This window comes from Syngnathus acus, chromosome 15 (genome assembly GCF_901709675.1).
Source record: "Syngnathus acus chromosome 15, fSynAcu1.2, whole genome shotgun sequence".
Taxonomy (NCBI): Eukaryota; Metazoa; Chordata; class Actinopteri; order Syngnathiformes; family Syngnathidae; genus Syngnathus; species Syngnathus acus.
Window position 1 is genome coordinate 14,108,020 of NC_051100.1, and position 27,073 is coordinate 14,135,092.

General features: G+C 46.9%; 1 protein-coding gene across 3 annotated transcripts; it reads left to right on the forward strand.

Annotated features, from left to right (window-relative positions):
* Nucleotides 1–545: 545 nt before the first annotated feature.
* ncoa4 (nuclear receptor coactivator 4) lies at nt 546–11,492 on the forward strand. Of its 3 annotated transcripts, XM_037272153.1 has the most exons (11): nt 546–672; nt 2,621–2,735; nt 3,035–3,175; nt 3,791–3,885; nt 3,954–4,062; nt 4,387–4,467; nt 4,541–4,663; nt 8,589–9,071; nt 9,585–9,761; nt 9,830–9,907; nt 11,144–11,492. In XM_037272153.1, exons 2-11 carry the CDS (start codon nt 2,622–2,624, stop codon nt 11,147–11,149), a joined length of 1,407 nt encoding a protein of 468 aa, XP_037128048.1. In that variant the 5' UTR covers nt 546–672; nt 2,621; the 3' UTR covers nt 11,150–11,492. The 3 variants fall into 3 exon arrangements, with proteins under 3 accessions (XP_037128048.1, XP_037128047.1, XP_037128049.1); XM_037272152.1 differs by lacking the exons at nt 8,589–9,071; nt 9,585–9,761; nt 9,830–9,907; nt 11,144–11,492 and adding exons at nt 5,663–5,839; nt 5,908–5,985; nt 7,223–7,571 and having other exon boundaries at nt 4,541–5,149; XM_037272154.1 differs by lacking the exons at nt 8,589–9,071; nt 9,585–9,761; nt 9,830–9,907; nt 11,144–11,492 and adding exons at nt 5,663–5,839; nt 5,908–5,985; nt 7,223–7,571 and having other exon boundaries at nt 4,387–4,461; nt 4,541–5,149.
* The last annotated feature ends 15,581 nt before the right edge of the window (nt 11,493–27,073 follow it).

Genomic DNA, 27,073 nt, shown 5'->3' on the forward strand with positions numbered 1-27,073 from the left:
AGTGTAAAGAAATTCACTTCAAAATCTTACATATTTATCCAAGTAAAATCATCTCTAAATATGTTGATATGGAAGTATGGGGCGGCTCGGTGACGCACTGGTTAGCACGCCCGCCTCACAGTTCGGAGGGTGCGGGTTTGATTCCACCTCCGGCCCTCCCTGTGTGGAGTTTGCATGTTCTCCCCCAACCCGTGGCGTGGGTTTTCTCTCACATCCCAAAAACATGTTTGGTAGGCCGATTGAGCACTCCAAATTGCCCCTAAGTGTGAGTGCAAGAGCGGATGGTTGTTCGTCTCTGTGTGCCCTGTGATTGGCTAGCAACCAGTTCAGGGTGTCCCCCGCCTACAGCCCGATGATGGATAGGATAGACTCCAGCACGCCCGCGACCCCCGTGGGGACAAGCGGTATAGAAAATGGACAGATGGATGGAAGTTATTTCTTTGTGCAGACTAACAAGTCATCATTTGTTTACGTCTACCATCTGGGATACCGCCCCACCGAACATGACCCACACTCCAAGACAGTAGGGGGCAGCAATGCACGTTACGCATTAGCCCCGCCCCCTTCGTGCTGGTGACTCAGTAGAGAGTAAAGTCGTCTCTGTAAAGAGTGGTCAAAGCAGTTTGAATCATTTGGCATTTTGACGTCCAGTGCCCACAACAAAAGCGTCGGGTGAGTTCGACTTTCCGTCAAGAATTACTGACGAGAAGATCGCAAATGCCACTTCCTTCCGAAATTGTGTGATCCTCGCCCTTCCACTCGTGCCCTCGTACTTGAGTGGCAGAACGGGGCATCGTTCGTGGAATCTCTCTTCTTTAGTGGACGCTTGCTCCGTTCTTGTCTCGGCGGGACACGTATGTTGTCTGTCGAGGCGAAGGCATCCGTCTGGCTGGTGACGTCAAGACAAGGCCGTGTGGACGTGCAGGCCTGCACACTTTCATGGCGGCGGCGAAGGATCATCGCATCAATATGGTTGTCGATGTAGATATGGTCTTCGATACATGCCGTCGTGTTACCCGCAGAAAGAGGGCTTCGTAATTGTGCATGGACACGAAATGGCTGTTCGTTTATCACTTAAGTCGAACGCTCTTGCACGACTGAGACAGGTTACAGTCAATGGTTCATCGGCGAAGTACGCAGGACTAGAATTAACGTGATGTTTTTGGTCAAGGTGGAAGGACGTACGTGTAAATAAAGAAAGGCGGAAAAATGGCAATCAATAACGTTGACTTAACGTTGACAGTCATGTTTGTAAACACGAAGGCGAAAGTTGAGAAGGCGTTTTGAGCGAAGGCTGATATCAGCTGTATGTTTACGGCTGATAAGGAATGCCCCTCGCCCTTTCGGCCTCACACTCTTCTCGTTCTTAATGCCCTTGAATAGGGCAACTCGACAGAAACGCTCCAAATGGCTTCTTGCCACTAGGTCTGGACAAGACGAAATGAGCTGACAAGGTTGAGATGCGTCCAAACACTCGGAATTGAAGTCCCTGAAAGCCCCCCCTCCCCAATTTCTGTTGTTGCCCATGAGACCTTGTTGATGATTTCCATGTTTTTTTCCGTCGGAAGTATAATTTTCGTGAATCGTGCAGATCCGTTGAGAATATTGTTTTTATATGGGTGGGGGGGTTAGCGGCTGGCAGCAGTATTGCGACAACATTCGCCTTATTTTCGGCAGCATTTTGGCGCTACTTTCGTCACATCATTTGCCTACTCATTTGCCTAATCAGCAAAAGTTTTCGCCAGCATGGCGAACGTTTTAGAGAAAAAAGACGAGGATCGTGCCAGGGAAATAGACAAGTCGAACGGGATCAATAACTGCTTCAGATGGGCATGGCTCGAGAGCAGCGTCATCTTACAACTCGGAACACAGTCCTTAACCACCTGCCTGCCAGAACATATCCGTAAATTAGCTATCCCGGGGAAGGTTTTCTGCATTCTTTGTCACGCGGCGCTAGGAACATTAAGGAGCACATCGAAACAAAAAAACACAAAGGTACGTTTTTACTTCCGCTACTTTTCTGTGTTTTTTCACATTTAATGATTTTGGGGTTGCTATACTGCCCAAATCCAGGAGTTTCCAGGGGTCTTCAGTGGTTTTTCACATTTGCCGTTCTCATCCTTGTCATTCGTGTTTGGTCACAACAAGGTATTTGCAAACATTTGATTGTACTTGAAAGAACAATCATGGACATTTTTGCTGGGGATGCTGCAATCAGTTTTATGATACTCACTCTGAGACTGATCGTTCACGAGTCAGGGTAGGCAAGTGGGCTGCTACTAATCACATGGATTAGCTGCGTTGATTTCCATTTTAGAGCTGCTCAAGAATGATTGCGTTTCTCGGTTACTCCTATCAATTATTTTTTGGTAGCTAACCGATGAATCTGTTTCTATTCCAAATCCCACCCCCAAAACAGGATATTATTTCAAAGTGACAATGCAGAAAATTTTGTTTCAGTTACCCCCTTGGTCTGTAAAGTCCAGTGTGTGTGCGTGCGTGTCCAGCTGTGTTGGCTTCGGTGTTGAAGCGGTAGATGGCAAATTTTGCGTAGGGCCGATTTGGAGTGGCCGGTCTAAGTGAGCGCTGTTTCTCAGATGTTTTCCGCCTTGCTGTCCAGGATGCCCGCAGCAGGCAGCAAGATCAAGCAGTGCCAACTGGCTCAGGATCAGCTGGAGAAGGCCATCGAAGCCGTGCTGAAGACCGAGCAGCAGTTGAGGGATAACAGCAGAGAGGTTAGAGGTCACCTTTCATATGACTGTCGCAAACCCTCCTTAACCAAAATCTGATTTGAATAGACAAAAAGCCAAAAAGAATGTTAACCATTCTTCTTGAAGCTGTTTTTGACAGCGATTGGAGCACAAAGAATTTCCCTTTTGTTGTCTATCTCTTAAGCTCTGTGGAAAAGTATTTACTGCGAAGTTCTGTGGCTCCAAAGAGAAAGGACCAGCACGACGACAAATGCCGGCGGTCCAATGAGCCGAGCGACGCGACAGTGGCTCCCACGATTTGACTAGCCGTGTGTGTCCGGCAGGTGCGCTGGCAGCTGCAGAGCTGCGTGAGTCGCCAGCAGGAGGCGCTACGCTGCAGGGAGCTGTGGCTCCTGGGCCAGATCGAGCTGCTGGAACACGTTAAGGCCGAAACGCTCCAGCAGCAGTTGCATCAACTCCACCGGGTCAGTGCCCTCCGCTCCTCCCTCTCAGACAAACATCGGCGCGACTGGCGCCCTGGCAAAATCCCTCGCTTGTGTCCTCCAGAAACAAAGGTGGATTGTTTGTTTTCTTAGTGGCAAATGTACTCGATGTCGTCGTAGATTTCCCCAAACTGGTGGTGAGTGCAGAGTCTACCTGGCTCAGGTGCTGTGGGCCTAGGTCTGCGCTGGCCAACCGTTTCCCACCCAATAACTGCTCAAGCTTGATGGCTTCGCTGTCAACGGGCCAGTCTGCCCCCAGCAGCCTCACGACACGTGTTTGTCCTTGACGCGGGCGCAAGCACGCACGCACGCCAGTCTGTGTGACAAGCAGCAGCCAGAACAGTTGGACGGGAAGAGAATGCAAGAAAGCACTCGCTGCTGATGGATCGTAACAAGCTACTGCTGAGCACTTCCCGTCGATGCGGCTCACGCCCACCTTTGTTTAAAAAAAAAAAAAAAAAAACTTGAAATTGATAGGGTGCACCAGTGCAAACTACATCACAAAACTCACGCACTCACGATACCCCTCCCCCACCCACACACACACACACACACACACCTGGTCTCATATCACTTGGGGATGTTAATGTGTTTCAGATGCACGGGCAATTAGACGCCATCTCCCAGCAGCTGCGGAGCGCCAACGGCAGCGGCGCTGACCTCAGCAACCAGCTGACCAGCTGCATGGACAAGTAAAGTCACAGATGGAAACCCTGAGAGTCGTCCATCACATTTAGGACTGGAACCTTTGTCTCGCCAGGTTGTCTTGCCTGAGTCTGATGCCAGAGGAGACCCCCGAGATGACCTTCACGGCCGACTCTCGCTCCCTGAGGGATGCCATCACCTCCTTTGGCAGCATCAGCGCCCAGGTCTTTACCACCGCATGAATTGAGCCGTGCCACTGTTGCCTTTCTCTTGATCCGATGACTTGAGGCTGTGTGAAGCATGTCCGCCCAAATACCAGTCGTCAAAATCCCACTAGCAAACGGCATTGCGACGAAGCCCCCGTGGCATTGCTCGGCTCTTGCCGGTCACAAACATTTCAACTTTGTGCTTGAATTGAGCAGCACAAATTTGATGCCTATTTGTGGCGGAAGGCCGCCAATGTGAATGAGCTCAGTACGTCCTTACGAGGCAGGACTTTCTCATCAGGACACACCTTGAGGACATTTCGCGCTTGTGCCCTTGCGCAGGTGTTGCAGGGCGGGGCCGTGGGGTACCGGCTGCCGGAAGGCGGTCCTTCTCCCAGACACGGACTCGAAGACAAAGACAAAGTAGGGCCGGCTGTGATGTTTTTTTCCAAAGCTTTGTCGCGTGTGTGCCTCTAAACGTCCTGTCGTCGTCCAGGCTTCCTGTCCTGCCCCGGCATCGGTGGATTTCCTCAAGGCCTGGGGTCAGCTGCGAGACCTGGAGGCATGGCTGCTCCAGGACCGGAAGGCTGCCGGCCAGCAGCGCGACCTCAGCAGCGGCAGCGCCGCCGCTGACTCGAGGGGCGACAACCTGAGCCGATGGTTGACGGCCCATTGCGCCGCCGCTGCTGAGTCGAACGGGGAGCGTCAGAGGTTGCTCTTGAAGCCGTTTTCCGAACGCCGTCCCTGGGAAGACTGGCTGGCGGGCTCTGGCTGTTCCTCCTGCTGCCGCCAGAGTATTCAAGCGCTGGAGATCGAAAACCTGGGCCAGCTCAAGTGCCTCAAGACTCCGCCGGCCACCGCTGAGTCCTCCGCCGCCACGCCCAGCCTCGAGGAATGGCTTCATCAGCTGGCACCGCTGGCGCAGATGTGTCGCGCCAACGAGCCGTGCTCCAGTTATTCCGAGTGCGTTTGTGACGAGAACTGCGGCAAAGAAGCCCTCAATGCTTGGCTGCTGCGATGCGGCGCTCAAGACAAGAACGGCGTCCCTGTATCTGCTGACAAGAATTTTCCGCCGCCTCTGCAGCACAGACGGCAAGAAGAGAAGGTACAGATCCAAGCAGTCCGCAGCTAGTTTCAGCTGCTGACAGTTTCTTGTGCTGGGGGTAAACTATTTGCCACAGTGCCAGCGTGGTTTATCCTCCGTCTTCAGCAAACCGCCGGAAAGGCCGCGACCTTGCCAATAGAATTGAAAGAAGTGCAAGGTGGCGGCTTGACACCCCTTCACAACGTGAATTACTGCTTTCCTATTAGCTATTTGGTGACTTTTGACGGTACGCTACTGGGCCCTTTTGTTTTCCGTCGGCTGTTCACTTGCCTATTTTTCTCGTTTACTGCCTTTGCGCCAATGTAACCTTTGAACTCCCTCATCACTTTGCCTTAAGCATAGAACCAAAAAATTACTAACGTGTCATTTGAAGCCGCCTGCTAAGTTGTCCCTTTCCTTGGAATCGATCGGAAGCGTAAAACTTGAGTGGCAAGAACCCTTTTGCCATATTGTGCAATCATCTAGGGCTGTCGCAAACGATGATTGCGTCGATTACTCGTGTGGTCTCCACAGGTTCAGGCCATCCTGGAGGCGTGGCTGCACCCATCCAACCCTCCGTCGTCACCGTCCTGCGGCAATCTCTCTACATCCTTGCTCCAGAGGCCTTTTGATGCGCAGTCATGGATGCTTCCGGAAAAGTGGGCGGCAGCTCAGCAAGATGACAAATGGCTCCTGAGAAAGAAGTGCCAGGTAGCCAAAATGGCTGCCGCCAAGCGTGTGGGCCAACAAACGGTGTGACATGTGTTTACTCCCCACAGGAAGGCGTGACCTTCCCCTTCGTCTGCGACACATCCTCCGGGGAGAAATGGCTTCACCAAGCGCCCCCCCCGGTTCAGGTAAGCGGCCGGCCGCCAGCACAGCATTGAGCTCTATCAAAAGCGCTGCCACTCGCCAGCCGGTGTCACTTTGGTATTTCAGTGCCCTTGGTGGCCAATCCTTTCCAATTTGGCGCTCTCACAGGTAGCAAAAAAAATGTGTGCAGAGTCAAGGTTGGGCTCTGCCTGGAGCTCTTGAGATTGCGGAGAGAAGGCCCGCTGCGCACACAAGGATTTTTTTAAATCTTCCAGAGCTACATTTACTTGAGTTTATTTTCTTTTAATCTGGCGACATGAGTCCACGCGTGAAAATGGGGCATTGAACGATTTTGGTTGCATTGCTCCCTGATTTTATTCACCGCAGAAGAGCACCATGCACATTGTGATTCTATCCCAGCAGCCATCTCGAAAGCAAGTCCTCCTCATGTTTGCCGAGTGTTTCCCTAGGGAGCTTGTGTTGAGCCTAAAGTGGCCAATCCTCAGGAAATTGGCTTTGGAAAACACACATTTCTGCAACGAAAACGGGTAGGACTCATTTTGTTCTAGTCCTGCGGTGCTTCCTCCTTGGCCAGTCAGAGCACAGCTTTGATCGGCTCCACCGCGTTGACGTGTTTAGAAAGGAGATGGCTTTCCCGGCACACTTGTCCTAAGATTGCGTGGTAGCACAATCCGTTTTGGACCCGATTATCGGGTCAAACCTCCATCTGATGTCCTCGTTCGGTCGAGAAGGGGCAGCACGGGGATAAACCAGAACCTTGTTCGTTTTCCAAAGCACCCAATCTTCTAAAACAGGGGTGCTGTCTCGTCTGGCCCCTAGGAGCCTCTATCCAGCTTGTTTGTGAGGGATCCCTCATCTAACACACCTAATTGAAATGATGGGCTCATCAGCAAGTTTTGTAAAAGTCTAATAATGATTGAATTGTGTGTGTGTGGGGGGGGGATCTAAAACAGGAAACCGGAGACTTGGGCATCTAAAACAGGTGACTTGGGCGCCTCTATTCGAAAGCAATCGGCAGCTCGTGCTTGAACCCTTTTCCATTTGTACTGCCTGACGTATACTACGTATGGGCGTCCCTGTTCTTGGCCTGCTCGAAATCACCGAATGGCACATGTGAACAACGCTCTGAGTTGGCAGACAGTTAGCATGAACTACTACGAGTTCGAACACAGCCTTTGTCTGCTGCGTGGTGTCAATTCATGTTAGGCTGTCACGTATTAGCCAGAAGGCTAAGCTTGCTCGTGCTTTGTTTTGTTACAGATTTGATGGAGAGGCGGAGGAGGATGGCCATCACTTCAAATCCTGTGACATCAGAGGATTCCAATCAGGAAGTCAATTAAATTTTTAACGTTTTTCAGCATGGAAAAATGCTGACTTATTTGAACGCAAATATTTTTGCATTGCATTCAGCGTTTGTTCTAATACTTTTCATCTAGCATCTCACTTTCTTAAGGTGAAATTGACCTTTTTTTGCTGACAGAAACATTTTAATGTAAAATCAACATAGACTTTTATTTTACTCGCCTAGATGCCTTGTGCTTACGTGTGTTTCATCAGTGCTCTTGTGTGGATTGTCCCTTACCCTAATAAAACCAGTTGACACCCTTGGTCTTTGTGCTTGCTTTGTCGCCCCATCAGTAGTCTGTGTTGCTACAGTTAAGCGCCTCCAGCATTTGAATTGATGTTATTTAAAGTAGCACTGCCAAGGATTTGGACCTGTTTTAAGTGTTTTGATAACTCTTCTGATGAAACATCGACTTAAAACTAGTTGAATGGTACAGTTGTGATGGCCGGATGGCATTTATTGCTTTTATATGCAGAAAATAATGTTGAGGGAGGCAGGAACCCTGCCACACAGAAAACAACAAATGTGGTGACATACTTTACGCTGTAAAGTTCATGGGCAAACTACGGCCCGTGGGCCACATGCGGTCCGTTTGCTTTTGTTTTTATCCGGCCCGCCAAAGATTGGTACAGAATTGCTCAAATCAAATATACCGCACTATAAGGCACACTTAAAAGCCTTTAATTTTCTCCAAAAACGAACGTGCCAATTTTAATAGGGTACGCCTTGTGTAAAATCTGTACATTTGTTTTGTGTGGCTTCCGTAATATACAGGCGTAATATTTGGACCCGATGAACCAATCAGAGGACGTTATGTTTTACGTAGATAGTGGTGGTAAACCAGTCGTAACATGTTGAGTACCGTGTCTTTCCATGCATAATGCGCCCCCGTGCATAATACGCACCCTAAAAATGGCATGTTGATGCTGGAAAAAGGCCTGTACCCATGTATAATACGCACCCAAATTTTGACTCTTAAGTCCGTAAACGTAAAATTATTTCGGAAAAAAGATCATCTTTGGGAACAACCGGATGTTATTCTGCCGGTCAGTATCACTGCGCATGCGGTAGCAAACTCGATAGTGAAGAAATGTTTCGGATTTGTGTAGGGTACATTGTGACAGCAAACGAGCAGGTGATCGAGCAAGCGTCTGTTACGAGAGCATTGTGTTCGTATGGAGCGTGTTTGAAGTGAACAGCAGAGAAGAAAGGAACAAGGCAAAGTGTTGTGAAATAAAATATTACCTGTAATACGCATTTTGTTATTTGCTGATTGAAACTGCCGCCGCTGACTCGAGGGGCGACAACCTGAGCCGATGGTTGACGGCCCATTGCGCCGCCGCTGCCGAGTCGAACGGGGAGCGTCAGAGGTTGCTCTTGAAGCCGTTTTCCGAACGCCGTCCCTGGGAAGACTGGCTGGCGGGCTCTGGCTGTTCCTCCTGCTGCCGCCAGAGTATTCAAGCGCTGGAGATCGAAAACCTGGGCCAGCTCAAGTGCCTCAAGACTCCGCCGGCCACCGCTGAGTCCTCCGCCGCCACGCCCAGCCTCGAGGAATGGCTTCATCAGCTGGCACCGCTGGCGCAGATGTGTCGCGCCAACGAGCCGTGCTCCAGTTATTCCGAGTGCGTTTGTGACGAGAACTGCGGCAAAGAAGCCCTCAATGCTTGGCTGCTGCGATGCGGCGCTCAAGACAAGAACGGCGTCCCTGTATCTGCTGACAAGAATTTTCCGCCGCCTCTGCAGCACAGACGGCAAGAAGAGAAGGTACAGATCCAAGCAGTCCGCAGCTAGTTTCAGCTGCTGACAGTTTCTTGTGCTGGGGGTAAACTATTTGCCACAGTGCCAGCGTGGTTTATCCTCCGTCTTCAGCAAACCGCCGGAAAGGCCGCGACCTTGCCAATAGAATTGAAAGAAGTGCAAGGTGGCGGCTTGACACCCCTTCACAACGTGAATTACTGCTTTCCTATTAGCTATTTGGTGACTTTTGACGGTACGCTACTGGGCCCTTTTGTTTTCCGTCGGCTGTTCACTTGCCTATTTTTCTCGTTTACTGCCTTTGCGCCAATGTAACCTTTGAACTCCCTCATCACTTTGCCTTAAGCATAGAACCAAAAAATTACTAACGTGTCATTTGAAGCCGCCTGCTAAGTTGTCCCTTTCCTTGGAATCGATCGGAAGCGTAAAACTTGAGTGGCAAGAACCCTTTTGCCATATTGTGCAATCATCTAGGGCTGTCGCAAACGATGATTGCGTCGATTACTCGTGTGGTCTCCACAGGTTCAGGCCATCCTGGAGGCGTGGCTGCACCCATCCAACCCTCCGTCGTCACCGTCCTGCGGCAATCTCTCTACATCCTTGCTCCAGAGGCCTTTTGATGCGCAGTCATGGATGCTTCCGGAAAAGTGGGCGGCAGCTCAGCAAGATGACAAATGGCTCCTGAGAAAGAAGTGCCAGGTAGCCAAAATGGCTGCCGCCAAGCGTGTGGGCCAACAAACGGTGTGACATGTGTTTACTCCCCACAGGAAGGCGTGACCTTCCCCTTCGTCTGCGACACATCCTCCGGGGAGAAATGGCTTCACCAAGCGCCCCCCCCGGTTCAGGTAAGCGGCCGGCCGCCAGCACAGCATTGAGCTCTATCAAAAGCGCTGCCACTCGCCAGCCGGTGTCACTTTGGTATTTCAGTGCCCTTGGTGGCCAATCCTTTCCAATTTGGCGCTCTCACAGGTAGCAAAAAAAATGTGTGCAGAGTCAAGGTTGGGCTCTGCCTGGAGCTCTTGAGATTGCGGAGAGAAGGCCCGCTGCGCACACAAGGATTTTTTTAAATCTTCCAGAGCTACATTTACTTGAGTTTATTTTCTTTTAATCTGGCGACATGAGTCCACGCGTGAAAATGGGGCATTGAACGATTTTGGTTGCATTGCTCCCTGATTTTATTCACCGCAGAAGAGCACCATGCACATTGTGATTCTATCCCAGCAGCCATCTCGAAAGCAAGTCCTCCTCATGTTTGCCGAGTGTTTCCCTAGGGAGCTTGTGTTGAGCCTAAAGTGGCCAATCCTCAGGAAATTGGCTTTGGAAAACACACATTTCTGCAACGAAAACGGGTAGGACTCATTTTGTTCTAGTCCTGCGGTGCTTCCTCCTTGGCCAGTCAGAGCACAGCTTTGATCGGCTCCACCGCGTTGACGTGTTTAGAAAGGAGATGGCTTTCCCGGCACACTTGTCCTAAGATTGCGTGGTAGCACAATCCGTTTTGGACCCGATTATCGGGTCAAACCTCCATCTGATGTCCTCGTTCGGTCGAGAAGGGGCAGCACGGGGATAAACCAGAACCTTGTTCGTTTTCCAAAGCAGCCAATCTTCTAAAACAGGGGTGCTGTCTCGTCTGGCCCCTAGGAGCCTCTATCCAGCTTGTTTGTGAGGGATCCCTCATCTAACACACCTAATTGAAATGATGGGCTCATCAGCAAGTTTTGTAAAAGTCTAATAATGATTGAATTGTGTGTGTGTGGGGGGGGATCTAAAACAGGAAACCGGAGACTTGGGCATCTAAAACAGGTGACTTGGGCGCCTCTATTCGAAAGCAATCGGCAGCTCGTGCTTGAACCCTTTTCCATTTGTACTGCCTGACGTATACTACGTATGGGCGTCCCTGTTCTTGGCCTGCTCGAAATCACCGAATGGCACATGTGAACAACGCTCTGAGTTGGCAGACAGTTAGCATGAACTACTACGAGTTCGAACACAGCCTTTGTCTGCTGCGTGGTGTCAATTCATGTTAGGCTGTCACGTATTAGCCAGAAGGCTAAGCTTGCTCGTGCTTTGTTTTGTTACAGATTTGATGGAGAGGCGGAGGAGGATGGCCATCACTTCAAATCCTGTGACATCAGAGGATTCCAATCAGGAAGTCAATTAAATTTTTAACGTTTTTCAGCATGGAAAAATGCTGACTTATTTGAACGCAAATATTTTTGCATTGCATTCAGCGTTTGTTCTAATACTTTTCATCTAGCATCTCACTTTCTTAAGGTGAAATTGACCTTTTTTTGCTGACAGAAACATTTTAATGTAAAATCAACATAGACTTTTATTTTACTCGCCTAGATGCCTTGTGCTTACGTGTGTTTCATCAGTGCTCTTGTGTGGATTGTCCCTTACCCTAATAAAACCAGTTGACACCCTTGGTCTTTGTGCTTGCTTTGTCGCCCCATCAGTAGTCTGTGTTGCTACAGTTAAGCGCCTCCAGCATTTGAATTGATGTTCTTTAAAGTAGCACTGCCAAGGATTTGGACCTGTTTTAAGTGTTTTGATAACTCTTCTGATGAAACATCGACTTAAAACTAGTTGAATGGTACAGTTGTGATGGCCGGATGGCATTTATTGCTTTTATATGCAGAAAATAATGTTGAGGGAGGCAGGAACCCTGCCACACAGAAAACAACAAATGTGGTGACATACTTTACGCTGTAAAGTTCATGGGCAAACTACGGCCCGTGGGCCACATGCGGTCCGTTTGCTTTTGTTTTTATCCGGCCCGCCAAAGATTGGTACAGAATTGCTCAAATCAAATATACCGCACTATAGAGGCTTTGCAGTCACGTGGTTTTATCACGTGATTTTGTGTTATGCCGCCATCTTGGCGGTCAACTAGTCAGCTCGTTCCTACGTGTTTGTATGGATTGTCTGATTTCTGCGCTACGTTTTCACCGATTTCTTCCGAATTATGGCTGATTTGCTATCCAACGAAGTTAGGCATTTGGATGAAGACTCCAAGAATCGTCACAGAGAGAAGTTGAACCTTGTTGGCACAACGGATCCGTACCTTTTACCGAGAAGCATGCTAAAATCGCCCGAGCATTTTGCAACAGCCGACCTGCCTGAACGCTCATATCCAGATATTTATAATTACCTCGTCGATTTGTTTTGTAATGGCATTTCATAACTTGACATATTAAAAAACTGAATAGAGTGAAATCATTCAGATACTGTACCTGTCTGTTCAAGTTGCTACCATTTTTATTATTTGTTTATTTTTGCATGATGCCACATCTGATTGGCTTGAAAACTTAACCAATAAATATAATTCAATATTTACATTGATAACGTTTTCAAGCATCATGAAAAAATAAACACAAAATAAAAACGGGGGGGTGAACTGAAGAAATCATCCCATTCCCTGCCTTGCTGCTCTTGCTGCCTTTCTAAAAATGCACCCAGCATTTTCAACAATCATATTTGTATCATCCCATATTGTATTATTTCACATTTTGTGAAACAAATCAGGGGTGAATAGTTTGTTTACATACCTGATATGAAGTCCTCATTGCATATCCTTGTGTAAATCGTAGGTTTCCATCGTTCACGACGAATATCCGCGATCCATTTATCACGTTTTTTCATGTTCGCCGGAAATCTATAGAAGCTAAGATTTGGTTTATCGCCTCGTCTATTGCTACATCCAACAGCACAGCAGGTATCCGGCATTTTTAAGCTCAAATAGCAGCAGATATAACAAGAAAGCGTGTGTGAGTCGTTGACCGGCACTGAAAAGTTGACCGCCATGATGGCCGCCAAGCTAATGTGGGTAGCTTGATGACGTCAGCTGCAAAGCCTCTATAAGGCACACTTAAAAGCCTTTAATTTTCTCCAAAAACGAACGTGCCAATTTTAATAGGGTACGCCTTGTGTAAAATCTGTACATTTGTTTTGTGTGGCTTCCGTAATATACAGGCGTAATATTTGGACCCGATGAACCAATCAGAGGACGTTATGTTTTACGTAGATCGTGGTGGTAAACCAGTCGTAACATGTTGAGTACCGTGTCTTTCCATGCATAATGCGCCCCCGTGCATAATACGCACCCTAAAAATGGCATGTTGATGCTGGAAAAAGGCCTGTACCCATGTATAATACGCACCCAAATTTTGACTCTTAAGTCCGTAAACGTAAAATTATTTCGGAAAAAAGATCATCTTTGGGAACAACCGGATGTTATTCTGCCGGTCAGTATCACTGCGCATGCGGTAGCAAACTCGATAGCGAAGAAATGTTTCGGATTTGTGTAGGGTACATTGTGACAGCAAACGAGCAGGTGATCGAGCAAGCGTCTGTTACGAGAGCATTGTGTTCGTATGGAGCGTGTTTGAAGTGAACAGCAGAGAAGAAAGGAACAAGGCAAAGTGTTGTGAAATAAAATATTACCTGTAATACGCATTTTGTTATTTGCTGATTGAAACTGCTAATTAAACTGTGAATTGAAACTAATAGGTAGAGAACTGAACTCTCGCTCTTTATATAGCTGACGTGTCTTGCGCATCCGTTCTGCGCATACTGTAATGGCGGCCTCCATATGATATCCGGTCTGCGATGGAGATTAAAAAACAAACAATATTTGACAATAACACACCATCAAGGATTGCATCATAGCATCAAACGATGTGTCGTCAATTATGAATTTTACTGACTGTGTTGGGCAGGATGGCTGAATGCGATGCGCGATTGACAACAAACAAGAAGAAAGGTGTGATTTCAAGTTTTATTTCGAGGGAGATTTTCTTCAAAAATTGTTGTACCCATGCATAATGCGCACCCCAGATTTTAGGACACTAAATTATAGGGGTGTAAATCGCGGGTTTTGTCACGATACGATATATCGATACGAAGGACCACGATACGATTATTGCCGATATCTTAAAGCCTGCTGTGATTCATTCACGATACATCACGATATAGTGCTCCACGATCGATATTTTTATTTTTATTTATTTTTTTTTAAATAACTCGCCTGCTATTGGGCGTCCGGGCCTGGCTTCCATTCTTCTGGCGGACGTTCGATCGCTGGACATCAACATGCCTGCTGAGTTCTGCGGACCGGACAGTGCGTAGCTGCTGTGCGTCTGGAGCGGATGGCGCGCTATCGGGCGGACCGGGCCATTGTACGAGGGGGAACATCGCGTGGAGGTGGACTGTGCGTCTACATCCGTGAAGAATGGTGCCGGGACTTTGTTGTGAGATGCCAGCACTGCTCGCCACTGGCGAAGTTTGTGATCTCCGGGCTGTTGGGGTCCTGAACTCTCTCCCCGTTGTTTTACTTGTGTGTTAATCGTGTGCTGTGTCTCGTCACCGTGGGATAGGGGGAACGGTATTTCGGTTTCTTTGTGTGTCCTAGCATGAAGGAATTGACAATAAAGCTGATTCTGATTCTGATTCTGATATAGAACAATATCCTGATTTATAACAATTCATACGCAAAATCAACAAGGTACTGCAAACTCTTTATTTAGGAAATTACAAGAGTATTGTAGTATACAAAGTGCTTATTTTAACACTGAACTTTATCAAATTCCTATATTTTTTCTCATATAAGTAAAGAAAAATGAATATTCTTTCTTTTTTTGTAATACCATTAACTTTAAAGTGCATTACTGAACTATTTATTTACAATCATTTTAATTGTCCGTTGAGCCATCTTTTCTTTGGAATCCAAAGTGCTTCCAAACGAATGACTTGAAGCGCAAAGGGGAGCGAATTTCCTCGTCTTCTTGGACACTAGCCATAGAGCCAGCCCAGGAGCCGCGTAGTTGTCGGCTCCCCTTTCACGTGCCTGCTCTGCTCACAACACGCCGCGTACTGCTCCCGGAAAGAGGAAGCAAGCAACAATGAACTGGATTTCAAAATAAAGTCGCGTCTAATGTCCGAGGTCAAACACGGCAATATAAATCGATGTTTATGTTTAGCATCGATGCCAATAAATCGTAGAGCATTATATCGATTAATCGATGTGTATCGATGAATCGTTACACCCCTACTAAATTAGTTACATTTTGCGCATTATGCATGGAAAAACACGGTACATACCTCCGCCGCCATTGATAAATAAATAGATCGTTTGTGCAAAGCATTAGGACACTCTAAAATGGCATAGACAAAGAGACATGCTTACGAGGCACAAATAGAGCATTCTGGAAAGCCAGGATCATTGCAGAAGAGCAACGTGACATTGACAAGACAAAGACGAGAGCTAACTTGGCATGTTTAATGGCAAACTTGCCCAACTGTTTAACTAGGATACAGAAGATGAGGACTTGGATGGATTTGTGTATAAATATAGATTAACAACAATGTGAGTACAGTTGAGTACAGGGTTAAACAGTAGAATAAAGTACAATCAAACTCACTGTCTTACTCCCGTGATGTTTTTATTTTTTTTACCGTAAGTCATTGCATGCATGCGCCCTATAATATGGTGCGTCCTATGTGTGGTTAAGTTTGAGGAAAGTGTATCAACAAGTGTGGGAGCTCAAACAAGAGATTATCTAATTTTTGGAGCTACTTGAAAAAGCTGACGATTTTCCTCAGTTTAGTGACACAGATTGGCTTTGTGATTTAGCTTTTGCAGTGGACATACTGACATACATGAACGAGCTGAACGTGAAGCTACAAGGGAAAGACCAGTTTGTGCATGATTGTCAATTGAACTAAAATCGTGCAATTCAACTCGGAGGAAATAGAAGGACTAAAGAAGAGAGTGGCGTAGCTCAAGAATGAGAATATCAGTGTGCTGAACGAAAACAAAGAATTGAAGAACAAACTGTTTGAACGAGCATTTATAGTGACTATAACATGCGGCCATGTCTTTGAGTGAGAGGTATTAAGGCAGTGGTGTCCAAACTTTTGGCAAGGCGGGCCAGATTTGGTTAGATGAAAATGTGTGGGGGCCGACCATTCGCACCGACATTCCTTGAACCATTACCATTGTAAATGAACTTGTAAATATGTAACTACACTACCGTTCAAACGTTTGGGGTCACAAAATTGTTTGGGTGACCCCAAACTTTTGAACGGTAGTGTAAATATTATTATAATAAAATATTATGAATTAAATATTATAAATTATATCTTATATTTGTATAAGATTATAAAAAATCTATGAATATAAGTGTACATATATATTATAAGATTTTTTACACAGAAGATTATATATATAATCTATAAATAATTATCTAAATAAATATATACACTACCGTTCAAAAGTTTGGGGTCACCCAAACAATTTTGTGACCCCAAACTTTTGAACGGTAGTGTATATACTTTGCTGTCTGCAAATAAATTGATATTGCAAATGAGAATCTGTTGTCGATTGCACTACCAGAAAAGTTAAAGATTAAAATAATAACAAATTACCGTTTTTTTCCGTGTATAATACGCAAAATTTAACTAATTTATTGTCCTAAAATCTGGGGTGCGCATTATACATGGGTACAATTTTTTTTTAATTTAATTTTTTTTTTTTTTTTTTTTTTTTTTAAGAAAATCATGGTACTGGTACGAGTATTGATTTATGTATTGTTCTCTTCTTGTCATGTTGTGAAAGAATGTGGGTTGAATAAATACCGAAAGAACAATAGTGTGTTTGTACTGTGCTCTGGTCATTTCGTCAAAGAAGGGATAATAGTCCTCTTCTCTTCTTGACTGACAATGAATGTGATAGTTTAATACAATCAGCAAATAACAAAATGCGTATTACAGGTAATATTTTATTTCACAACACTTTGCCTTGTTCCTTTCGTCTCTGCTGTTCACTTCAAACACGCTCCATACGAACGCAATGCTCTCGTATCAGACGCTTGCTCGATCACCTGCTCGTTTGCTGTCACAATGTACCCTACACAAATCCGAAACATTTGTTGCGGCTCCGAGTCACGACGAGGGGCAAGTTTTGGTTTCCAAGGGTGTTTTTATTCCTCTTCAACGTCTCTCCCATACAGAGCCGCCTTTTTCACATGTCCGCACGTCACTTTCCTCTCTTTTCATCTGATCGCGGTGGTGCCTTTACGGGCAGTCGGAGAAATCAACGCCAACAAAAAAAATACATCCAGCCTAGTTAAGACCATACCAAAGACTATAAAAATGGGACCCATTGCCTCCCTGCGTGTGTGACGATCATTGGGACTTTAAAAAAAAAAAAAAAAAAAAAATTGGGTGCGTATTATACATGGGTACAGGCTTTTTTCCAGCATCAACATGCCATTGTTAGGGTGCGTATTATACATGGGGGCGTATTATACACGGAAAAAAACGGTAAATACAAATTAACAATTATATGAAAGTTGAATGATTTTTTATTAGCTGTATTAAGTTTGTTTCATTATCGTTATTGTTGTATTAATAAGAATGTCACGTTCCCACGTCACCTGACTTCCAGCCTAGCCCGACTCGTGGAATTGCCAGCACCTGCTACAGCTCGTTAGGTTCCCTATTTAACCTCTCTGTGTTCTGCCAGTGGTTGTCAGTTCGTCTGATTACCCTGCCCGTGACACTGCTGCCTTTTTTTCCCCCGGACCGATCTTTGTAGCCAACTGCTTCCGTGAACATCGACCATGCTTCTGATCGCCGCCTGCCCTGACTACTTGCTCGCCCTTCGACCACGCTTCTGATCGCCGCCTGCCCTGACTACTTGATCATCCTTCGACCACCTGCCTGCCTGCCTCCGACTACGACTACGCGCTGTGCTCTGCTGCTCAGCCACGCCAGCCAGACCGCAGGTCCAGCGTTCTACGTCCCCATTTCCCCTTTGCCAATAAAGGATCGTGCTGCACTTGGTAGCCCTGTCTCTGTTCCCTGACAGAACGAACTGACCTAAAATGCAACCAGCGCACGATCCCTCCGACCTGGACCGCCTGACCCACACGGAGTGGGAGCTCAGCAAGACCTCAGAGGAGATGGCGGCATTGACGAGGGTCGTCCAGCAGCAGCAACAGCAGATCCAGCTGCAGCAACAGCAACTGCAGCAGCAGCAACAGCAGCTCCAGCAGCACCATCAGCTCCACCAGGAACTGGTAGAGGCTCTCAGGGACCTCAAAGACTTGGCTCCTCTGGCTGCTGCAGACCGGTTTGCGCAAGCTCTGTCCACGACCGCCGATCAGCCCACCGTTATGTCCACGCCCCGTCCTGCCTCGGCGCCCGGGCAGCACGTGGACGTCCCTGAGCCCAGACTCGGTCACCCCAGAGTCGCAGTGTGGTTTTCGGAAGGACAGGGGGACAGTTGACATGATCTTTGTGGCACGTCAGTTCCAAGAGAAATGTCGGGAGCAGCAGCAGGACTTGTTCATTGCCTTTGTCGATCTCTCAAAGGCATTTGACACAGTGAACAGGGACCTACTATGGCAAGTCCTGAAGAGATTTGGGGGCCCACCCAAGTTTCTCACCATCCTTGAGCAGTTCCATTCTGGGAGGATGGCCCGAGTGGTAGTAGGAAGACACAGCTCGGACCCCTTTGGTGTGACAACGGGAGTGCAGCAAGGTTGTGTGCTGGCTCCGGTTCTCTTCAACAGCTTCCTCGTCTGTGTCACAACACTGCTACGCAGGAGGATGGAGGAGCAGTTACCATAGACTTCAGGCTTGATGGTAACCTCTCTAACATCAGGAGGCTACAGGGAACTACCAAGCTGACCTCGGAGACTTCCATTGAGCTACAATACGCTGATGACTGTGGCCTGGTTGCTCACACGCCAGAGGCTCTACAAAACATCCTCTCGGCAGCTGTAACTGCATATACCAGAATGGGGCTGACGATCAACACCCAGAAAACAGAGGTACTCTGTCAGTCCAGTGCTGACCTCTTACAAAACACAACAATAACTTTCACAGACGCAGGGCAACAGCTGCTCACGGTGCCCACCTTCAAATATGTGGGGAGCATAAAGTCTGACACCTGCGCAATGGATGACGAAATCCAAAACCATCTCAAGCAAGCATCAGCATTTTTTGGTCGTCTAAGGATTCAAGATTCAAGAGTTTTTATTTGCCATGTTTGAGCGTGCCAAACAAGGAATTTGACTTCGGTACATAACATCCTCTGTTCAACATTTAGGTGACTAACAACACTCAGGACATGTGAAAAATGACAAATATTCGCAAACATCCCCTGATCTTACACTCCCAGGAGGGCAAGGAAAAACTCAAAACTCCAGCTAGGGGAAATGAGAAACCTTAAGAGACCACAGATGGTAGGGTCCCTCTTCCAGGATGACCAGGCTGCAATGGATGCAGAGAGGACAAATAGTACAAACAGTGTAGACAATTCAAAAAAGGTGTGGAGAGCAGGATGTTATTGCACAGCAATGACTTTGAGACTCTAAGAGTGGTGTGAGTTCATCAGAGCAACAGCCTGGAGGAAGAAGCTGTCTCTGTGTCTGCTGGTTTTAGCATACAGAGCTCTATAACGCCGTCCGGAGGGGAGTAGTTCAAACAGACTGCAACCTGGGTGAGAAGGGTCTGTAGAGATGTTACTTGCACGTTTTCTGGTCCTGGATAAGGGTTTTTGTGAACAGCAATCTCAAACACCATACCAGGTCTACAGAGCAGTATGCATCACTGCACTACTGTATGGATGTGAGGCATGGACTATATACAGCCATCATCTGAGAAGCCTGGAGACCTTCCATGTGAGATGCCTCCAGAAGATCCTTGGCATCACATGGAAGGACAAAGTGCCGCACACAGAGAAGTGCTGGAGAGGGCAAGCAGCCGTAGCGTGGAGTCCATCATGGCCCAACGTCAACTCAGGTGGATGGGGCACGTCATTCGAATGCCCAGCCATAGACTCAAACGCAGAATCCTCTATGGTCAGTTACACTGGTTCTGGTGCGCAGAAGAAACAGTTCAAAGACCAAATGAAGACCACTGTCAAGTTATGTCAATGTTCCACCCAGTTCTTGCTTAAACTTGAAAATAGCCTGGTCTGAAGAATGCAAACTCCAATCTTCATTTAGTTTTCCTTTAATTGGGTTTACATTCCTTTTAGGTCCCTATTAAGGTTGTAATGTTGATTGTATTTCAGGTTGAAAACCTTTAAACAAGTACAGAAAATAAAGAATGTAAAAACAGACATTTGTCTCATCGTAATTCACACTAAACGTTTGTGTATTATTGTAATTCAAAATAAACATTTGTCTGGTCTTATATTTCAATATAATGCAGGCTACAGGACAGGAAGTATAGAGGTAGTTCCAGGGCTCAAGGGTTGGACTGTTTTGTCTGACAGTTTAATCTTTCGCTGCCCCCTGCAGGTTGGGAGGTTTGGAGCTGATTGCAAGCTGCCTGTTTGAGTGCCTGTTTGAGTGAATGTGGCATTCGCCTCTGAGTTGACACGACAACCACCCTGAAAAGATGCCAGATCAACCCCTCTTCACTAGAGGAACTCGCTTCCTGCCGAGAACTCTGGCCCTCCCATTCCTCACAGGGAGTGGATCATATGGAGGAACAGTGCACACATCATCGTGCAGCAAAGCGTGCGAGGAAGCATGCTCGCCAAGCCACCCCTGCTCCCCCCAGCACCTCCTTCACATGCCCGGTCTGTAACCGCACCTGTGGATCCAGGATCGGACTGTTCAAACATCAGCAGACTCACAAATAAAAGAAGATGGTCATCATCAAATTGATGGACAACCATAAGCAAGTAAGCAAGTGTGTGTGTGTGTGTGTGTGTGTGTGTGTGTGCGATATCGAGTAGGCTTTATTTGTTTTTTGTCTGTCTGTAGTTGTTGATATGTGCTGTTGTTATACGTAATGTGTTTGTGTTCAATAAATGTTTGAATAAAAAAAAACTTTAATAGTAATGGGGATGTCAAAGTTTAAGAGCAAAATGTGAATGTGACGCGCAGGGTTAAGTAGTGCCGCTCTTGCTACGGGGCAGGCAGCACACTCTGTCACGACTCGTCACCGGGTGCTTTAATATGTCTGTTACCATGGTTTCTGTTCGCGTCGCCCCTCCCCTCCTGTGTTACCTCAATCAATGTAATCACAGTCACCTGCCTCTTGTTACCTGTTGTGTATTTAAGTCCTGTCTGCCCCTCACTCTCTGTCGGATCATTGTCTTCACGTCTGATGTCTTTAAATGTCAGTAAAGTTATGTTAGTTTGCCTGTTCCTGTCTGTCTGTTCCCCCTCATCTTCCCTTCCAACTCCCTTTTTCCTCAATAAACCCTGGTCCAAGCTGCAGATGGTCGCCCTGCTCCATTCGATCCGTGACAGAATGATCCGACCACATCAGCGACCAGCACCTGGACCAACCTCCTCCACCAGCTCCCGCCGCGACGCCGGATCCGCTTGTTCCAGCGCCATCGGCTCCGCTGCCGCCGTCGGACTTCGCTACAGCGACATCGGCTCCGCGGCCGCCATCAGAGTCCCTCCCGGCGCTATCGGCTCTGCGGCCGCCATCGGAGTGTTTCTGGCGCCAGCGGCTTCGCGGCCGCCATCGGACTTCGCTCCAGCGACACCGGCTCCGCGGCCGCCATCGGAGTCCCTCCCAGCGCCATCGGACTTCGCTCCCGCGACGCCGGACCCGCGGCCGCCATCGGAGTGCCTCCCGGCGTCATCAGACTCATGGTCGCCATCGGGCTCCAACCCAGCGTCGCAGGGCCCTTTGACGTCGCCAGACTTCAAGCCAGCTGCGCCGGACCCGCGATTGTCCATGGCCCCACTCCCACTGCTGCAGCGCGCGGTGACTCTTGCCGCTGCGCACAGCTCCGCCTTCCAAATGCCGCTGATCGCGGTCCGGACTTCAAAATGCCGCCGATTGCGGCTCTGACTTTCCAAGTTTCCGCCGAGCACGGTTCCGTTCCCCAAGTTTCCGCCGAGCGCGGTTCCGTTCCCCGAGTTTCCGCCGAGCGCGGTTCTTTCCCCGAGTTGCCGCCGTTTGCGGTTCTGTCCCCGAGTTGCCGCCGTTTGTGGTTCTGTCCCCGAGTTGCTGCCGTTTGCGGTTCTGTCCCCCGAGTTGCCGCCGTTTGCGGTTCTGTCCCCCGAGTTGCCGCCGATTGCGGTTCTGTCCCCCGAGTTGCTGCCGATGGCGGTTCTGTACCCCGAGTTGCCGCCGATGGTGGTTCTGTCCCCCGAGTTGCCGCCGGTTGCAGTTCTGTCCCCCGAGTTGCCGCCGATTGCGGTTCTGTCCCCCGAGTTGCCACCGATTGCGGTTCTGTCCTCCGAGTTGCCGCCGATTGCGGTTCTGTCCCCCGAGTCGCTGCCGATTGCGGTTCTGTCCCCCGAGTCGCCGCCGATTGCGGTTCTGTCCCCCGCCACAGACCAGTGAGGTCAATTGGACTGGTGCGCTTCCCCCCCGCCCCCCTGCTCGCCACGTGGGGGTTTCGGTTTTTTGGAGGGGGGTACTGTCACGACTCGTCACCGGGTGCTTTAATATGTCTGTTACCATGGTTTCTGTTCGCGTCGCCCCTCCTCTCCTGTGTTGCCTCACAATCAATGTAATCACAGTCACCTGCCTCTTGTTACCTGTTGAGTATTTAAGTCCTGTCTGCCTCTCACTCGGATCATTGATGTCTTCACGTCTGATGACTTTTGTCTCGCGTCTCTGTCGGTTAGTTCGGTTTCTGTTGGCCAGACTGTCGGTCAGTCAGTAAAGTTATGTTAGTTTGCCAGTTCCTGTCTGTCTGTTCCCCCTCATCCTGACGAGTTCATAAAATGTTTTGCTCGAAAGATTGAATCCATTAGGGATGAGATCAAGAATAACATTCCAATCCCTCAGTCGAGACAGCCGATTACCGGCGCTGATGATCATGAAATAACCCTGTCAAATTTTAAAAGCGTGTCCCTTGAAAGGCTTACACAATTGGTTAGTGCAGCTAAACAAACAACCTGTTTACTCGACCCGCTTCCAGCCAAACTACTTAAAGAATTATTTCAAATTTATATAATATAATATAATGAATCTGTCTGTCTCCTCTGGGATAGTGCCAACAGCCTTTAAAACCGCTATCATTAAACCGTTACTTAAGCGACCAAATCTTGACCCGGACAGTCTCAGTAATTATAGGCCAGTTTCAAACCTCCCATTCATAGCAAAACTTCTTGAAAAAGTAGTAGCGCAGCAGCTTATTAATTACATCGTCGCCAATAATCGATATGAATCTTTTCAGTCTGGTTTTAGAGCTCATGGGCTTTATTTATTTAGTTGAAATCAAAACAAATCAGACAAACGAAGTGACTGCCTTTTTGTTGTTTTTTTTGTTTTTACTCCGCGCTTTATCAGTCAATATTGAGCTTTCCCCACTGAGACAGCACTTGCTAAAGTGACTAATGATCTCCTCATAGCTATGGATTCAAACACTTCATCGGTATTGTTACTACTCGATCTTAATGCTGCCTTCGACACTGTAGACTTCGATATTTTATTAGAGCGTCTTAAAGGTTGTGTTGGTATTTCAGGGTCAGCACTAGGCTGGTTCTATTCCTATCTATCAGACAGGACGCACCGAGTGGTCCATGGCAATACGTCCTCTGAGCTCTATAATGTTACGTGTGGTGTCCCACAGGGATCGGTACTCGGACCAATTCTATTTAATATTTATATGATTCCGCTTGGGGACATAATACGTAAATATAATATTTGTTTTCAATGTTACGCGGACGACACCCAATTATATATGCCGTTATCGATGACAGATCCGCGGGACTGTTGTAATCTTGAGGCGTGCCTTGCGGAGATCAAGCAATGGATGTCTCTCAACTTCCTTCGTCTTAACCCAGATAAAACTGAGATGTTGATAATTGGTCCAACTCGTTATCAACACTTATTTAAGGAAACCACTATAACTATATACACTACCCAAACTTTTGAACGGTAGTGTATATATTTATTTAGATAATTATTTATAGATTATATATATAATCTTCTGTGTAAAAAATCTTATAATATATATGTATACTTATATTCATAGATTTTTTATAATCTTATACAAATATTTAATTCATAATATTTTATTATAATAATATTTACACTACCGTTCAAAAGTTTGGGGTCACCCAAACAATTTTGTGACCCCAAACTTTTGAACGGTAGTGTATAACCGTACTATCACTCAGAGTGATACTGTAACTAATCTCGGGGTAATATTTGACCAAACGCTCTCCTTTCTAAAGCACATTAAGAATATAACCAGAATTGCGCTTTTTCACCTTCGTAATATTGCTAAGATTCGTCCGATCCTCTCGACCGGTGATGCGGAAACTATTATACATGCGTTCATCACGTCGCGCCTGGACTACTGTAATGCATTATTCTCTGGTCTTCCTAAGTCCAGCACTAAAAGTCTACAGTTAGTACAAAATGCTGCTGCAAGGCTGCTCTCACGGACAAGAAAATTTGATCACATTACCCCAATATTAGCCAACTTACATTGGCTCCCGGTCCATTTAAGATGTGACTTTGTGGTGAATGGTCTTTGTTGCTTCGCTGGTCTTCAAAAAACACTCGGTGGACGATGGCTGGCCCAGAGAAGGAACACTCCAGTGACACACGGCTGATTGGGAAAATATTTTATTCAACCGATGTCAGAGTGAAGTCTCTCCAAAAATTCGAGTGGCCCCAAAAGCAAAGATGTTAGCAGCCCCCCCCTTCCTGACAGACAAGCCTATCTTATACCTGCCCAGACCGTTGATGCCATGGCTTGGAGTAACAGCTGTGGTTCACGTCTCAGTCTACTTGCTGCTTTCGATGCCCTAAAAAGGGCATGAACAAATGGCCCTTCCATATTCCAAGTACCTACACATTACTGAAACTAAAGCCTCTCTGTACAGCAAAAATAGCTTATGGTGATCTCACTGCTGCTAGTTTATCACCTAAGGAAACATACAAAGACGCATAGAATCCAAATTTTACTACAACTTCAAGGTTCTTCTATTAACCTATAAATCACTGCATGGCTTAGCGCCTTCATATCTCATCGACCTAGTTGTTCCTTATGTTCCGTCTCGCAACCTTCGTTCGCAAAACGCTAGTCTTTTAGTGACACCAAGAAAATGTCTGCAGGGTCTAGAGCAGACATGGGCAAACTATGGCCCGCGGGCCACATCCGGCCCACGGGGCCGTTTAATCCGGCCCGCCAAACCTGAATAAATTGTATTATTAATTTTTTTTGGGGTCATTTTCCCTGCAATTACTATGTTTCCCCAGTAGATGGGGAAGCGTCCGCCCACGCATTAATCCCGGGAGCCGTGTCAGAAAACTCGGTGCACACTCACAAGTGCGTGTGCGTACTCAGTAGTACGTAGTAATTTCATCTATCAGTGCCGAATTTCGAGTGTAGGCTGTGACGTCAATATTCTCGTAATTCGCGCGCTGAGTTTTCAGATACAGTGTTACGCTAATGCCACCCACAAACCTTCCCCTGGAATCCTTCCATTAAAATGAGTGGCCCGAAGAAAAGAAAGGTGGACACTGAGTGCCGAATTTTAAAAAAGAGTGGACAATTTGGCTCGACCTACGTGTGTGAGAACGTCAACAAAGCCCGTCACAGATCTAGGTTAACGGACCGACACCTCGGCTCTATCCTAAGAATTACCACAACAAATTTTACTCCAGACTATGATGCACTAGCAAAAAAGGGAAACCAACAATACTATTGATTTCTTTATTACTTTATTTAGATGTATTCTTTCACTGATTCTTCAAGATGATGTATTTGGTCAGAATGTTTGCCGTTGGATGTGATTTCGCCTCATTAGATAAACATATTTCATAAATCTGACCTGCAGGCGCTGAAGTGATGGAAAATGTTATTCATCATAACAGTGTCGTATTTAATAAGAATCACTGATAGTAGTTTTTTGGTGAAATATTTTTTTAATGCTGTTAATAAATGCATTTGTTTTCAAAAAGCTTTTTTTAATATCCATGCTTTAGTATCTACTAAAAGTAAAAACCTTTTATGCAATGACCTTTACATGTCATTTATATTACTTCACACAAACACTACATCCATCTGCTCCTGGTTCGGCCCCCCGGTCAAAATTTAGAACCCAAGTCAAAAAGTTTGCCCACCCCTGGTCTAGAGCATTTTCTATTCGGGCTCCAGAGCTTTGGAATACCCTACCAATGGATATTAGAACTGCTACCTCACTAGAAACATTTAAGACACGTTTAAAGACACATTTCTATGATATGGCCTTTAATTAACCTGTAGTGGCCGATTCGGCTGGAGTTTGTTTTCGCTCCCTCTCCTCATCCCCCCTCCACCCACCCCTCCCCGGCTGGGGAGGTGGTTGGGTGGCACCCAAGCTGACAGCGGCTATCTGGATTCTCGTGGACCAATTCAGAATGAGGGAACTGCAGCTTACCCTCCTCGAAGACACTGCCAGGACAATCGAGGGCACCTCCGGCAGCTCTTCGCTTTGACTTGGACATCCACTTTTTCATTGATTTTCATATTATGTATTTTATGTGCCCTCTCTGGTGATCCTGAAAGGGGGATCCTTCCATCTGTGGTCCCTTCTCAAGGTTTCTCACTTTCCCCTGGTAGGCTTTTTTTTAGTTTTTCCTTGCCCTTTTGGGAGCTTAAGATCAGGGGATGCTTTGAAAATAATTGTCAATTTTTTGTCTATGTGAAGCCCTTTGAGACTGCTTGTGATTTAGGGCTATACAAATAAACTTGACTTGACTTGAATCTTCCCTTCCCACTCCCTTTTTCCTCAATAAACCCTGGTCAAGCTGCAGATGGTCACCCTGCTCCATTCGATCCGTGACACACTCAAACGTCCAGAGTCCAGACTATGTACTTATGGTGGACTTCATGCAAAACACTACCGCTCTTTGTCCGTATGGCACCGCCATAATCAATGAAAACGGAATCCTTCGCAGTGGTACTTCACCGTATGTATTCACGGTGACGCACGGTGACGCACTTTGCCATCCATCACGATTCCGCTTTGTCTTCCATATGAACTAAATGCGTAATTAAAGTAATACATGTGATTTTT